At 41.6% G+C, this 16,385-nt stretch overlaps 1 protein-coding gene across 1 annotated transcript; it reads left to right on the forward strand.

Moving 5' to 3' along the window:
* Window positions 1-1,815: 1,815 nt before the first annotated feature.
* LOC118838100 (olfactory receptor 150-like) lies at window positions 1,816-2,739 on the forward strand. Its single transcript, XM_036745310.1, has one exon. It carries the CDS (start codon window positions 1,831-1,833, stop codon window positions 2,737-2,739), a length of 909 nt encoding a protein of 302 aa, XP_036601205.1. The 5' UTR covers window positions 1,816-1,830.
* The last annotated feature ends 13,646 nt before the right edge of the window (window positions 2,740-16,385 follow it).

Raw genomic sequence — 16,385 nt, forward strand, 5'->3', positions numbered from 1 at the left:
TTAGTCTTTCAAAACAGGAGTATGATGGAAGGGTTTTACATAATGATACACATGTGGCCTATGTTGAATCACTTGCCTTCTTAGGGAGGGTGGGTGGAGAGGGAAGAGGGGAGAGAATTTGGAACTCAAAGTTTTAAAAACAGATGTTTGAAAGCAAAAAAAAAGTTTTTACATGCAACTAGGAAATAAGATACACATGCAATGGGACATTGCCCTACAAGAAAGGAAGCGAAAAGGGGATGGGAGGGGGGCGACAGAAGGGGGGGCTGACTGGGGAATGGGGCAACCAGAATGTATGCCATCTTGGAGTGCGTGGGAGGGTAGAAATGGGGAGAAAATTTGTAATTCAAATTCTTGTGAAAATGACTGCTGAAAACTAAATATATTAAATAAATTAAATTAAAAAAAGAAAATGAGCATTTTTAATAATTTTCATCATTCCAAAATCTGTAGAAATGTTATACATCTAGGAACTAGCTAATTATAAATTCAGTCTGGTATCTGATCTGTTTTATTCTCGCCTCCAGAACTTAAGGGAGTCAGAGAAAAGAATGATCCCTAAAAACCTAGTAAAAAGCCAAGTTGCTAACAGAGCTCCCTGTTTAGGGGTGACCTGTTGGGTATTGGGAGGAAGGGTGACTATAGATCATAGCGGAAAACAACATTGATTTATTCCCGGAAGAGCCTGGATCCCTGATGAGATAAGACTTTGGGCAAACTCTATGACTTTCTAATAAGGTCCCTAGAAACTATCCATTAATCATAAAGCTCTAATATCCCAACAAGCAGCAGTTACAGTGAGATTGAGAGATGATGTTTTCTATTCTGAAGTTAGAGACAATTATTGGGTTAATGAAATAAAAAAGTCACCTCTTGGAACTCCTAGGGCAGGTAAGAAATCAAAGACCCTGCTTGTATTTCAACAGAACAAAAGGAAGCAGAAGAGTCTATGAAGGTTATCATTCCTGATTTCATTGCTACATGTTCCAAAGGCTCTTTCAATGAAGATCCAGCAGTGGAGGGTGAGTACCTTAATTTAACCACCCTGATATTTTCACCTCTATGGGAGCCCAGTTTTTGATGAAATCCCACTTCTTTATTTTTATTGGCCCATTCCTAACACCAAGTAGAATAGAGCTGGAAATTCTTCTGTGGGGAAGAGAGAAATACCCAGAGATTCTGGGAATCATAGAGGCTTCAATCCCCCAATCCATTGGATAGCTGCTTCAATGGAGAAGGCACTTGTGTTTTCATTGAAGGGCTTTGGACAGCAATTGACTCCCTCAAGAATCTGTTTTCTTTTCCTTAAAAAAGTAACAGAATCCCTGGTTCCCATTTTGATGAAGACCAGTCATCTTTAATGTTCAGCAGAGATTGTTTGAGTGTAGGGTTTCAGAAATGTGAATGAGAGCTAGATAGATGAAGACCCCAGTGAGTGGATAATAGAGAACTGAAAGTCATCCCTTTCTTTCATTCCTGAGCTTTCATTCTTGCCAGCAAATCAATTGCCTCTATCGGTAATACATTTATCCCTTGGGTCAAATAAGGGAGAGTTGGATTCGACTCTTTTCCAGGACTTTTGTGTATGTATCCCATCATGGTAATACTAAGATATGCTAACCGTGGTACTGATACTCTTACATAGTAACCAGGAACAGTGGCCATAGGCCCCCAGGACCAAAAACAGTCCTGCATTCCAGGATTTAGAGTTGTCCATTCAGTGTAAACACCCTTTCCTTGTGGAGGGAGTGAGAGGAGAACTCCTTTCTAATGTGCAACTTTTTTTGGATCCCACAGGTCCACAATCCAGAGAAGGGAAATCACTCTGCCATGACTGAATTTATCATTGCAGGCTTAACAGACAGACCAGAGCTCCAGCTTCCACTTTTCTTCCTCTTCCTAGGGATCTATGTGGTTACCATGGTAGGGAACTTAGGAATGATCATTTTAATTGTACTCAGTTCCCACCTTCACACTCCCATGTACTGTTTCCTCAGTTGTCTATCCTTCATTGACTTTTGTCATTCCACTGTCATCACCCCCAAAATGCTTGTGAACTTTGTGTCAGAGAAGAATATTATCTCTTACGCTGAATGCATGGCTCAGCTCTATTTTTTCATCATTTTTATAATTGCTGAATGCTATATGTTGGCAGTGATGGCATATGACCGGTATGTTGCCATCTGTAGCCCTCTTTTATATAATGTCATCATGTCTTATCAGTTGTGTTCCTGGTTGGTGGGTGCGGTGGCTACAACGGCTGTGGTTGTTTCCACAGTTCACACAGGCTGCATGCTTCGACTTTACTTTTGCAAAGACAATATTGTCAATAATTTCTTTTGTGATGTTCTTCCCCTCTTGAAGCTATCCTGCTCTAGCACCTACATCAATGAAGTAATGCTTCTGGCTTTTGGTTCATTTAACCTCATTGTCCCAACCCTAATTATTTGTAGCTCTTACATTTTCATCCTCTTCAGCATCCTTCAAATCCAGACCACTGCAGGCAGGTCCAAAGCCTTCAGCACGTGCAGTTCCCATTTCATGGCTATTTCCCTATTCTTTGGCTCCACTGCATTCATGTATCTGCAGCCTTCTACCAACTCCATGGACCAGGGCAAAGTGTCCTCGGTGTTCTATTCCATTGTGATCCCCATGTTGAACCCATTGATCTACAGCCTCAGGAATAAAGATGTCAAGTTTGCAGTGAAGAAAATTCTAGATAAAAGGGCTTTCTTATGAACAGTAGAAAAGTCATTGGTGAGGAGCTCAAAGGCTTTGCTGATGCTATTTTCCTTTTAAAGGGATGGGTCATTTCACCTTTTCAAATAACAGGGTCTACTCACATGCCCCTCCTCCCAACCCCTCTCCTCTATCTCCCTGACCTCTTCTTTCTCTTCTTATGCAAGCAAACTTTTGTGGGTGAATCACAATTAGAATCTCTATGAACAAGGAATAGCAGAGTGTCATGTGTTAAAGAGATGAACTATTGGCACTTTAGGATAAAAGAGTATGGTAGCTGTGTAGCCATGCCATAAGTCAGCAATTTTCCCTTGTTGTAGTAATCAGTGCTTTCCTGGATTTTTAAGAGGATGATAGATACAGGGCAGTGAAGCATAGAACTTTAACGTTTACAATACTTTCACAAATATCTCATTTTATTCTGACAGCAGCTCTGCTGAGAGACACTATTATTACCCCCATTTAACAAATGAAGTTACTGAGGCACATAGTCGTTATGACTTGCTAAGTGTGACAGAAATTGTAAGTATTGAGCTGGATTTGAACTCATCTTCCTGACTCAAGGAACTGGGTTCTATCTGAGGCCCTCATTTTACGGATGAAGTAATTGAGACCCTGATTCTTGAGCTGCTTCTTTCTCTTTTACCACACTGCTGAGCAGGGTTTTGTCTCTCACTTTGGCCTGTAGGTTTTTCTAGAAACCAGGAAGACCTGGGTTCAAGTTACACTTCTGCTCCATCCTGGCTGTGTGACTCTGGATAACTCACTTAATTAGTCAGTCTTCTTCATAATACTCTTAATTGCTTACAAGGTGTTAACTTGCATTGAGAGAGGAAATTTCATCACCTGGAAATTCCTTATAACAATAAAATCTCCGGTCAAGTCCCTCTCCCTCTCCCTATTTACCCATGGCCTGTTTTTAAAAAACAAACAAAACTGTGCCCTTAGGCAAGATATCGGATTCATTGTGGCAGCCAGGTGGTGCAGTGGTGAGAGTGCTGGCCCTAGAGTCAGGAAGATCTGATTTCAAATTCAACTTCTCACACTTACCAGCTGTGTGACCTTGGGTAACTCAATCTATTTGTCTCAGTTTTCTCAACTGTAAAGTGGGAATAAGAATAATACCTAATTCCCAGGTTTGCTGTCAGGATCAAATGAGATAATATTTGTGAAGGATTTAGTGCAGTGCCTGGCACATAGTGAGGGATATATAAATGCTCTTGTTGTTTTTGTTTAATTTCTAATGTATACTTAAGCTCTTATTTGTTCATTTCTCTTGTTACAATTTTTCTTTCATTTTCCCTTCAATTCAATATGAAAAAATCTAAATGAAAACATTTAGCCCTTAGTAGGTATTATGAATTGTCCTAAGATAGAAAAATCATGAATAACCCATCCCTGGCTCTTAAAGACCTGGTATTCTACTTGTGAGGGTGAGAGAGAAGGAAGAGGAAGAAGATCATGTTTACACAGTCTGGCAAATTCAAAATAGAATGTGATAGGAGCAAAGAAGAGATGGAGACCAGTGGTGTAAAATATAACTTGTGACCTGCAACACTCCCATGTGGCAGGAACCAGATTAAAATGTAGGTGGGAAATATTTTAGCTCAGCTTAGATTGAATCTGGCCAGTTTGTGAAAACAGGCGTCACAAAGGATGGGATTTCTTTAGAAAATCCCTCATGGTAAATCTCTAGTAAACTTTGTCTTTTCCCTTGGCTGAGAAGGCTTGAGTCAAATTCTTTTGGCAGGACCTGCAGTGTAGGTATTTTGGGGTCTCGAGCTCCCCTAGAAACCTATGGTTTCCTACCATATCATTTTCCTTTAACCTCTTCATTTTTTGGTTCCCTGACCGTGAACACTGCTCATCTCAAGTTCTTCTCCAGCCAAGACTGGAAGGTAAGCCTCTCACTCTCCCAATCCCCTTCTAGCTCTCCAAGCATTTTGGAGGTGCTTTTCGGGCCTGACTTCCCAGATCCCCAGTAGGTCAGACAGCTGCTCGCTGTCTCGGACTCAGCCTGACTCCCTCAGGTCCTCAGTCCATGGCTTATGTTCGAGGCCATGGACCTGGGCATACCTTCTGAAGCATAGAGAACAAGGATTGATGCCCTATCCAGAAGTGTACCCCAATTTTCTCAATTCTCTCAGCACTAGGGAATGGGAAAACCTCAGGTACCTTTTTGTGTTTATTTTTGTTCTGTCTTATTTTGTTCCTTTTGGAGACTTACTCCCAGACCCTCCTTGCAGTGGAAGGGACTTCCAGCCCCTCAAGATCATAATGGGTCAATCCACTTCAGTCCCCAAAATTTCACCTTTGAGTTATCTTTTACAAAATTTGAAAAAAATTAGTTTCTCTAAACAACTTAAAAAGAAAAAGCTGGTGTATTTTTGCAACACCTTTTCGCCTCAGTATCACCTAGAAGGCCATAAATCGTGGCCCATTGGGGGGATTCTTGCAGCTAGAGCTAAACTGCTAGCAAGAAGGAAAATGGAGAGAAATTTCCTACATAATGGCCTTCGTGGAGCTCTCTCAGAACCCCATTCTCAGAAAAGATTGTAAGGTGCTCATAGCTAGAGTCCCCCACAGAGTGGCAATGGGGGTCAACAGGACATTTTGGAGAACTCCCTCCTTATGGCCCCCAAGGGTTCAGCCCCAGCCTCTCCTCCTGCTCCCCAACCTCCCCAGAGCACCCTTGTTTCCTCTGCTCCCTCTTCTATGGGCATCCCCTCTTTCCCTTGGTTTCCTGTAATGCAACCCTTTCCTAGCTCCTTCACAGTCCAAGTCTCCTACCCTGCATCTCCTCCCGTGGCCCCTACCCCCTTGGTGTCCCCCTACTCAGGTCCCATCCAAGGGTCTTCTTGAGGTGCCTCCCTCTGTGGACCCTTCCCCTGAAGGGACCCCTACTCAGGTTCTGGCCTTAAGGACTGCTCCTATTTCAGGCCCTGCAGTATCTACCACCATCGGCCCTAAACCCCAGGCAACCCCTACTCAGGTTCCAGCATCAGGCCCTGCCCCCATGGCAATACCTCCTCCCCTAGTCCCTCTCTCTGAGGTGGTGCCTACTCAGGTGTCTAGGGTATCTCCCTCTCTGACACCTACCCTTCCTCAGGTACAAGCTGATCTTCTCCCTTGCCAGCACGATCCCTGGGCCTTGCAGTCGAATACAGATCTGCCAGATCTCTTTCACCAAGCTCCAGGACCCACAGTGCCTTCAAGGCTTTCTCCCCTGAGGGAAGTGCCTGCCTCTCCTATGGGGACAAGGAGAGCACATGTTCCATTCTTCATTTTGGGGTGCATTCAAATTAAAGAAAAACTGGGGGCATACTTAGAAGGTCCCACTGTTTACTGAGGGTTTTAGGGATCTGTCCCTACAATTTGAAGCTTTCTTGGTGTGATTTGCATATCCTTTTCTCTACCTGTTGTACCACTGAGGAGAAGGGGAGAATCTGGGAACGTGCCCAAAAATTTGGGGATCGTTTGGCTAGCAATGACCTCATAAAATACCCCCCAGGAACAGCTGCTGTTCCCAATAGTGACCCAGTATGGAATTATCAAAGGAGCAAGGATAGAATTCCCAGAGACTGTGCCCTCATCATTCCCCCCGCAAACAAATAGGACCCAAATTCTTTTGCCATCCAAGGGGATTCCCATAGTCTAAACCCCATCATTCCCCCCTCAAACAAATGGGACCCAAATTCTTTTGGGGTCAGGGACAAAGATATCAGCTTCTGAAATTGCTTCCTGATTGCAAGGGGCATAAAGCTGTCCCTACCTTGATGGGTCCAGTTCAAGGGGTACATAGTCTGAGCAGTCATCTGGAAGTTGATGGCTTGGAGCCTGGAGGAGATAAACCTGGCAAGGAGGTTAAGCAAACAAGCACCAAACACACAGTATAGGAGTATAGATAAAGGACAAACAAACTCAGGAGATTCAGGCCTCCAGCTCAGACTACTTCCCGGCCCCTCCAGGATCCTAGTAGGTGTGTCACAATGGCCTTACCCAGTGTGTCTCTGCTGCTGTGTTCCTCAGACACCAACAACATGTGGAGGGCCACCTGTGCATCTTGATGGCCATAATTACCCGGGTTTCCCTCCTCCCGGGTGAGGAAGGCTGGCACTATTTTTCCCCAAAGGGCAACCAAGTTACAGTCAAAGGTGAGCACTACCACTCCTCATCCCCATCTTAGTGGGCCTGGGGTTTGTGGGCTCCGCCACCACTGGAATGGCAACCCTAGTCAAAGGGGATCTCAACTATAAGGCCTTAAGTGCACAGGTAAACACTGACCTCTCCCACATAGAGCAGTCCATCTCAGTCCTAGAAAAACAAGTGGACTCATTGGCGGAAGTGGCCCTCCAGAACCGCAGAGTCCTTGACCTTCTTTTTCTCAAGCAGGGTGGCCTATGCATGACCCTGGGAGAGGCTTGTTGTTTCTATGCTAACGACTCTGGGGTGCTTCGGGAAAGCCTGAGGCTGGTACACCAAAATATTGCCAATAGACAAAGGGAGCTGGAAAAATCTGAGAACTGATATCAGTCCCTGTTTGGTACATCCCCTTGGCTCACTACCCTGGTGACGACCCTGGCTGGCTACCTCCTCCTCCTCATTATAGCTCTGTTTGTGGGCCCCTTCCTCATTATTCGTTATCTGCAATTTGTTAAGTCCGGCATAAACTCTGTTAAACTGCTGTTGATTAGGGATCTCCATTACCGATTTGCAAATCCCAGTCCCCTTGATTCTTGTGACAGATCCCCTGAGAATGTGTCAAGGAATTGACACACTTTGAAAAAAAGGTGGGGAATGTTATGCCTTGCCCCCACTCCAGTTTCTCCATCTTGCCCCAGCTCACCCCATTGTTTTTACTCCCATCTCCATGGACCCCACTGTTTGTACTCCCATCTTCACAGACCCCACTGTTTGTGTTCCTATCTCCACAGAAATCAAATTGTATTCTTTCCCTTTAAGTACCCTCTCTCTTCCCCATCTTGGGGCTGTTTGATTTGTTATTAGTCTGAACAGTCGCACGCTTGAATAAATCCACATCCGAATTTATATCTGGGTCTTGCTCGCTTTTTTTTGGCACAACACTACATTGAAGATAAGAGATGTTTATTTCTGCTCATTCACATGGTCTTACAATGAGAGGTGACAAAGAACTCCCTAAATGGCTGCTGAACTGGAAGGCCTGATTACCTTTAAAAAGAAGAGAAAACTTTGTTCTGAGACTTCTTGATTGTGTCTCTCTAAGTAATGGAATTCCCATGAGGGATGGAGAAGGATGATCCTTCTTTACCCCAATATCATGTTGACTGTGCTGCCACACCCTATTTGAGGTGTGGATTCAATTAGGCTGGCTTGTGCCCAAGGTCCATGATGGCCTTTGAACTTTTGTGTTTGTTTTCTCCCAATCTTAGATGATTGAGTACTCTGAGATGTACTTGCCCTGAAGCCCTGGAGAAGTCAAAAAGTCTGAAGGTGCCATTAATGTTCCATTGACAGAACCAAATGGCTGTTATAATGGTACCCACCATAGTGACAATATTGCAATAATAACAAAATAAAAGAAGTGATAAAAGAAGGGGAAATCCCTTTCCAAGTAACTGCAACATACATGAAATATCTGGGATTGAACCTCCCAAAGCACACAAAAGATTTCTGTAGATTCAAATATAAAATGCTCCTTAAAGAAATAAAGAACAACTTAAATACCTGGAGGAATAGTCAGTGCTCCACTTCATGGAGATAGGAAGTCCACAGAGGTTATATATTGTTTTGGGGCTTTTTCATTGTATCAAGCACTTATGATGACTTTCCTCTCCAAAATTTGCTATTTATTTATTATATAGGATGGCTCTCTGGTAGAGTTCGTCAGGGATACTTAGGATAACTTGGGATAACAGAAAATATCAATAACAACTTGTTTTTAGAAATAGAAAAATACATAGTAAAAGCATAGACAGATTACAATATTTGTGAGTACGGGGAGTTTCTTCTTCATGTTAAAAAAACCTTTGTACTGAAAATATATGTCATTTTCATTTAATCAAATTTTTGTTTGATGTTTCAGCTTGTCCAAATAATTTTGGCTGGAAATTCTGTCATATTTTTCTGTTAGCTATATAGCCCAGCTTTATGTCAACTTTATATGCCATAATCATGACATCTCTGCTTTCATATCAGCCATTAATAAAATGCTAAACAGAACAGGGCCAAGGATAGATCTCTGTAAAACTTCAGTGAAGCCATATAATCATAACTACATTAATTATCATACTTTAGTAGTTATTTTACCCAATCAGGACACAGCTAACTGTGCTATCATTTAATCCATATTTTTGTTCCTTTTCCACACGGAGACTACTAGTAATGTCAAATGATTCATTTAAATTGAAGTACTCTATATTTAAACATACCCATACATACTCATCTAAAAATTGTTTCCAAAAAAAATTTTTGTCTCACATGTATTTTTCTATAAAAATCAACATATTTGGGATCATAGTGGACCTGACTTTCTTTTTTAAGTACTTTGAAACCATGTTTTTATTTTTATTTTTGTTTTTTGTTTTTTTGTCAGGGCAATTGGGGTTAAGTCACTTGACCAAGGTCACACAGCTAGTACATGTGTCAAGTGTCTGAGGCCAGATTTGAACTCATATCCTCCTGACTCCAGGGCCTGTGCTCTACTCACTGCATCACCTAGCTGCCCAGAACTATGTTTTTAAACAAGGTGCTGCACAGTTTTGCCAGGAACTGATGCCAATCTCACTGGATTATAATTTGAACAATTCATTTATTAAAGAATTCAATTTAAATAAAATTAGTTCAATTCTAGAAGAAATTAATTCTTTTGTAAAAGGACCAGCCTTATGAACAGAAGAAATATAGACAGTTCCCTTAAAAATATCTCTTAATCCCCCTCCTTGAAGAAAGACATGAATAGATATGCCTCTCCTGCTATCAAAAAATCTGGAGTGATTGTCTCACTCCAGAGTCTCCTCAGGAGATCTGGTGAAAACACAAAGAAGGTTCGATATTGTCTCTGGAGTTCTTGATCATAGACCATGGTTCTTTGCTTTGTCAGGTGGGCTTAAGTTGCCTAAATGCTACATTGGCTTAAGTCCCTGAAGAATCCCCAAGTTCAGAGCTGGGTCTGGGAATTTCTCAACTTCCACTCACCACATTCTGTCATCTTTCCTCATGGAGAGGAATATACAATACCTACATACGTGTTGCATACAAATTCTTTTTGTTTTTTAGTTTTATTGATTCGTTTTGCTTCTACATTATTAACCTTTATAGATTATGCTTATTCCATGAGAGGTCTCTGTAATAAAGCAAAACTATTAGGCAAAACTAAAAATATATTGACCTCATCTGAAAATGCATGCAGCATTCCCACATCTGTAGTACTTCCATCTCTACATTTTAGATAATTTTTAATTGACATAAATCTATTTTTCTTTCTCTCACATCTACCCCACTGGAAAAAAGGAAAGCAAATTTCTTGCAAAAAATATGCATTGTCAAGTAAAACAAAACAAAAAACAAATTGGCTATATAAATATGTGGATGTATATATGTATGTGTATTCCTATGTATATATATATATGTGTGTGTGTGTGTGTGTGTGTGTGTATACATTGTATGTGCATATGCTATATATATACATATCTGTAGAATATCTACATATATATATTTGAAGCATGTATAAATGTGTGTTACATAAATATGTTTCTAATTCCACACTTTAAATCCATCACTTCTCTGTCAAGAAGTGGATAATATGTTTCCCCATCAAATCATGGGTGGGCATTGGATTATAATTCTTATTCTTCAAGAATTATTTCTCTTTACAGTATTATTATTATTATTTTGTAAACTCTTCTGCTTTTCCACATTTCATTCTTCATCTGTTCAAAAAAGTCTTCAAAATTGTTCATTTTATAAAATTGCTGTTACAATGCAAATTTTTCACATGGCTTTGTTCATATCACTCTGCATCAATTTATTTAAGTCTTTCTATCTTTCTTTGAAATCATCTATTTCCTCATTTCTTACAGAAAAATAAGATTCCATTGTATTAATATAACAGAAGTTATTTAGGCATTTCCCACTTGATAGGCATTTGTTTAGTTTATAGTTTTTACCATCACAAAAGAGACGCCATGAATGTATTTTGACACATAAAGCCTTTTTCTCTTTCTTTGATCTTTTTTACCTATAGGCCTAGTAGTAACATATGGATAGGTGACCTAGATATAAGAAGTCATGTCATAAACAAATTGGGGGAATATAGAGAATATTACTCATTAGATCTAAGAAAAATTCTTGAACCACCAAGAATTACGGAGGATCACAAAAGAAAAAATGTATGTCTGACCATCTAAAATTCAAGTTTTGTACAACAAAATCCAATAGAGCTCATTAGTATGTGAAAAAAGTCTTTGTATCACATTTCTCTGTTAAAGGTCTCATTTTCAAAATATAAAAGTATCTATATGCACATATAAAGAAGAATATGCATGTATATTCATATTTCAAATATATAAGAATAATAACCATTCCCCAATTGATAAATGATATGAGGGTATAATTGGTCAGCTGTCAAGGATCTCTATAATTATGTGTCAAATGCTCCAAATCACTACTAACTAGAGAAATGCCAAGTAAGGCAATGTTGAGCTTCTATTTCACACTCATCAGATTTATAAAGGTGACAGAAAAGCAAAATAATAAATGATGGAAGGACTGTGGGAAAACAGACACTTTGATGTTCTCTTGGTAGACCAGTGCATGGGTAGAACCAACATGGAAAGCAGTGTGAATTATACAGCAAAAGTTCCAAAAGAGTATATGCTGTTTATCTCAGCTGTACTACTGTTAGGCCTATACTCATTCAAATTTATAGTCATCTGATGGTTTGGAGATTAAGATCTCCACATTGTGTAATTCCTTTATGAATACCTATCTAGCACAACTCTATCTAGTCCTGCCTTTATCAGTGCAGGCCCATTTACTGCTTCACCATTTCACTCAGGGCAGATTGAAGTGTTAGTCATCAGAAAGGGAGGTTCATATGATAGTACAGGATATTAGGGTCAGCAAGAGTGGAACCGGATGCAGTGACTGGCCAAGTTGACTGATATTAATGGATGATGGACAATGTTTTTGGGAAAGAGAATACTATCCCCATTTTTACAACACCCTATTCAGCCTACAAGGGCTACAGTGAAGGTCTCAAAATAAGTTGTTTTATTTCACTTTAACTGAAATAACAAATTTTTCAATGCACAGCTATTGAAGCTGTGAGACAGGAGAGTCATGGAGTTCATAGGAAGGGATATGCCAACAGAACTCAAACATACTGGGAGTCAGTAGTCTGAGAAAACAGTAAGGTGAAGCTAGATTTCTCCATGAGGCTTGGAAAAATCTACCTCCATAGCCACTGCATGTACAGAGAAGGGATGCTTTTTCGTGTTTCAGATTTTTCAAAACAGCTGAGCTCATTTTTGCAATCCCAGAAAGTCACCTGTTAGTTTTTTTTTTAGTCTGAGTATGACCAGAATTTAAAATGAAGCTGTTTGAATTCCTGTGCCTGAGGCTTTTTTAAAAAACAAACTTTATACTAGCATTTTGTTCAAAATTCTCTAATAATTTCTAAAACAAAATGATATTCAGGATTCTAATAATAGGATGCCCTCTATGTGACAGCCAGAAACAACATCTTCTCAGCACAGATTTTCTACAATGGGGAGCCAGCTCTGGTGACCACACTTCATAAGCCACAATAACATGGAGCTGGATTCCACAATCATTGGAACAGATCTTCCCACAACATTTCTTCTTAGCTGGAAAGCCTGCCACATATCTGACAGCTGTTACATGCAGAGAACCCTTTCCAATGGTGAGAAATGTCCTTAGAAGAGCTATTCTGCCAGGAATCTCTTCATACATACTACATAGGTGATAATAGTGCATATTATCCATGGAAGCAATGCAAATCTTCCAATAGCCCTACTCATCGCTGTAATGTTAGAGCTTAATGTACCAGAAGCTGTCAGCAATCCTGGGGTTTGGAGTTTCCAGACTTTGTATGGACCTCTAGGACACTCTTTTGAACAGAGAATCTCTGATTTGAAGCAAATCTGAAGGTTCCTCTAAGATGTGCACAGAAAAAGGTCACCTTCGTCTACTACTTCAATGATCATTGTGCTTATGTGTTAGGACCTATAAGGTCCTGATATATATAGGACCACACCACACAGTTGGGAGAGCTACTACTGCTTAAGTACAACACATCTATTACTTATTTATTCTAGCTAAAAGTCTTCTCTCCCCAATTAATTTTCCTGGCCTATGTTACCTAGATCAGTGGCATCAAAATCAAATAGATGTGAAATCACTAATTCATACATAGGGATCCCTGTGGACTGCATATTGATATATTATCCAATTAAAATGTGATCTCTATTTTATTGTACTTTTATTTGGTTTATAAATATTTCCCACCTACATTTTTTTTCAGCAAAGGGAAAAGACCAAGCTTATTAGGGATTCACCATAATGGATTGTCTTCAGAAATCCCACCCTTTGTGACGCCTGTTTTCACAAGAGGGCCAGAGTCAATCTAAGCTGGGCTAGATTGAATCTGAGCATCTTCATGGAGGCAAGATGAGACTTATATACACAAAGATTGTGGGAGGGATTGAGGGGTGGTTTGGGGTGACTAGAGCAGGGATTTAGGAAGGGTCCTGAGGAGGAGTCTAAGGAGGAGCTTGATGGGAGCATGGGACAGGGATGAGGTCAGACTCCAGGGGCTAGGATCAGGTCAGACTCCAGCAACCAAGAGAATGGGATTAAGGGTGGGAAGTAGCTGAAGGCATGGATATTGATAGTATCAAGGGTGGGAAGTAGCTGGACAATAAAGGGCAAGGCTAGGTAGAGATTTGGGACTAATGATAATGTAAGGCTTATGGCCTTAGGGGAAGGCCGGATCTAGTTGGAAGATTCAAGGAGAGTTCAAGGGGGCTCCCAGAGACAGCATTCCTGGTTCAAGGGGGTTCCCAGAGACTGTGCCCTCATCATTCCCCCCCGTAAACAAATAGGACCCAAATTCTTTTGCCATCCAAGGGGATTCCCATAGTCTCAACCCCATCATTCACCCCTCAAACAAATGGGACCCAAATTCTTTTGGGGTCAGGGACAAAGATATCAGCTTCTGAAATTGCTTCCTGATTGCAAGGGGCATAAAGCTGTCCCTACCTCGATGGGTCCAGTTCAAGGGGTACATAGTCTGAGCAGTCATCTGGAAGTTGATGGCTTGGAGCCTGGAGGAGATAAACCTGGCAAGGAGGTTAAGCAAACAAGCACCAAACACACAGTATAGGAGTATAGAGAAAGGACAATTTCCCTGGTGTAAAAGACAATTTTCCTGGGGGGAATTAAAGATGACTATTTCATACCTAGCTCCCCTAATCACTTGTTCTGTGTACCACACTGCTTTGGGGTTCAGGAGTGTGTGGCACACCCGAAGAATTTTGTCAGGGGTGTCTAAGAGCAAGGCTTGATATTTGGTGAGCCTGTGGCCACCCAGCCACTGGTGGCCATCTGCTTCTATGATACTCTGAAATTGATGGGGATTCAGAACTTCTAAAGGCTTGTCAACTAGAGGTTTAGAAGCTTCCTCAATTGGAGTGGCTGTAGCATCCATGGAGTCTAATTGTTTTGAAAAACAGGCAACTGGCTTGGCGTCAGGTCCTAAGGACTGGGTTAGGATTCCCAAAGCCTTTCATCAACATACAGAGTGAAAGGTTTTTCTGGATTAGGTAAAGTTAATGCTGGAGTGATGGTCACTTTAGTTTTCAAAGTCCCAAAAGCTTTATCCTGGTTAGGGCCCCACTCTCGAAGGAATGAGTCAGGGCCTTGAGTGGCAATTAATGGTTTCAGTCCCTCCCAAACCTTGGGCTTGTTTGGATATTGAAGGGGAACTATGGCTGGGTTGGTAGAAGTAGCTTGCCCAGAATTTCCCTGACCCCAAACAATTGGGGGAACATGGGAAGATCTGGTAAACAGAAGAAAAAGGGAGCTGGGAGGTTTAACTAGAGTAAATTGGCTCCCCAATTTTACCATCAGGTCCCTTCCCAATGAGGGAACAGGGCAAGAGGACAGTGCAAGGAAGGAGTGTTCAAACAACAGATCCTAGATGCCCATGACCTGATGGGTCAAGGGGCATATAGGGCCAGAGCAATTAGTTAAAAAAAATGAGAACATAGCCTTGATAAATTGGGTAATCTTTCCTTCATCCTTGATTTTGCCCAGGCTCTGTGAGAGAGCTAGGGAAAGTGGGAGCTCTGCCAATCCCCAGGCTTTCCCCTCCTTCTGAATCTTGAGAAGACTGGAGGACAGGATACTGGAAGGAGGCTCTACCATTTTTCCAACCTCAGGGATAATCCTTCCTCCAATGACCCTCCTGGTCACATGCTGGTCATGATCCTGGAGGCATGGATCCTGGAGGCTTCCTCCAGGGGGGAGCCCTAGAGGGGCACTCTTTGGACCAGTAACCCTCCTTGTGGCATCAAAAGCAGGTTTCCCCATGGCCCACACTGTTGGGCTTCCTCCAAGGGAGTGCCCTAGAGGGGCACTTTTTTGGTCTTTTCCTGGCCATGGCAGCAGCCAAAAATTGAGTGGATTCTCTCTTTCTATCTCTTTCCCTGCATTTTCTTTCCTCTGCTGCAACCAGGTCTCTATTGTTGAAAACTCAGAAGGCTGTCTCTGGTAATTGGGCCCAGGTGTTTGGGGTCCCATTGCCAATTTCTGCAGTTTCCTCCTAATATCTGGGGCAGACTGATTAATGAAACACATGTTAAGTATTGCTGCCTCTTCAATAGAATCAGGATCCAAATCTGTGTACTTCTTAAAAGCTTCTACTAGCCAGGCTTGGAAAAGAGCAGGGTTTTCCTTTTCTCCCTGAGTAATTTCCCTAATTTTTTGAAAATTTATTTTCTTTGGGAATCAGGTTTTTAGGCCTTCTAACAAGCAAATTATCATATGATCTCTTTTGCCTCTATCCTCCCTCCTTTGATAATTCCATCCTGGGTCACTATTGGGAACAGCAGCTGTTCCTGGGGGATATTTTATGAGGTCATTGCTAGCCAAACGATCCCCAAATTTTTGGGCATGTTCCCAGATTCTCCCCTTCTCCTCAGTGGTACAACAGGTAGAGAAAAAGATATGCAAATCACACCAAGAAAGCTTCAAATTGTAGGGACAGATCCCTAAAACGCTCAGTAAACTTAGTGGGATCTTCTGAGTATCACTCCAGTTTTTCTTTAATTTGAATGAGATCCAAAATGAAGAATGGAACATTCACTCTCCTTGTCCCTATAGGGGAGGCAGGCACTTCCCCCAGAGGAAAAATCCTTGAAGGCACTGTGGGTCCTGGAGCTTGGTGAAAGAGATCTGGCTGATCTGTATTCGACTGCAAGGCCCAGTGATCCTGCTGGCAAGGGAGAAGTTCAGCTTGTACCTGAGGAAGGGTAGGGGTCAGAGAGGGAGTTACCCCATACACCTGAGTGGGTACTACCTCAGAGAAAGGGGCTAGGGGAGGAGATATTGCCGTGGGGCAGGGCCCGAGGCTGGAACCTGAG

This window comes from Trichosurus vulpecula, chromosome 2, assembly GCF_011100635.1.
Source record: "Trichosurus vulpecula isolate mTriVul1 chromosome 2, mTriVul1.pri, whole genome shotgun sequence".
Taxonomy (NCBI): Eukaryota; Metazoa; Chordata; class Mammalia; order Diprotodontia; family Phalangeridae; genus Trichosurus; species Trichosurus vulpecula.

Coding starts and splice junctions, on each gene's coding strand:
- LOC118838100 (XM_036745310.1), top strand. CDS start 1,831: ATGACTGAATTTATCATTGCAGGCTTAACAGACAGACCAGAGCTCCAG.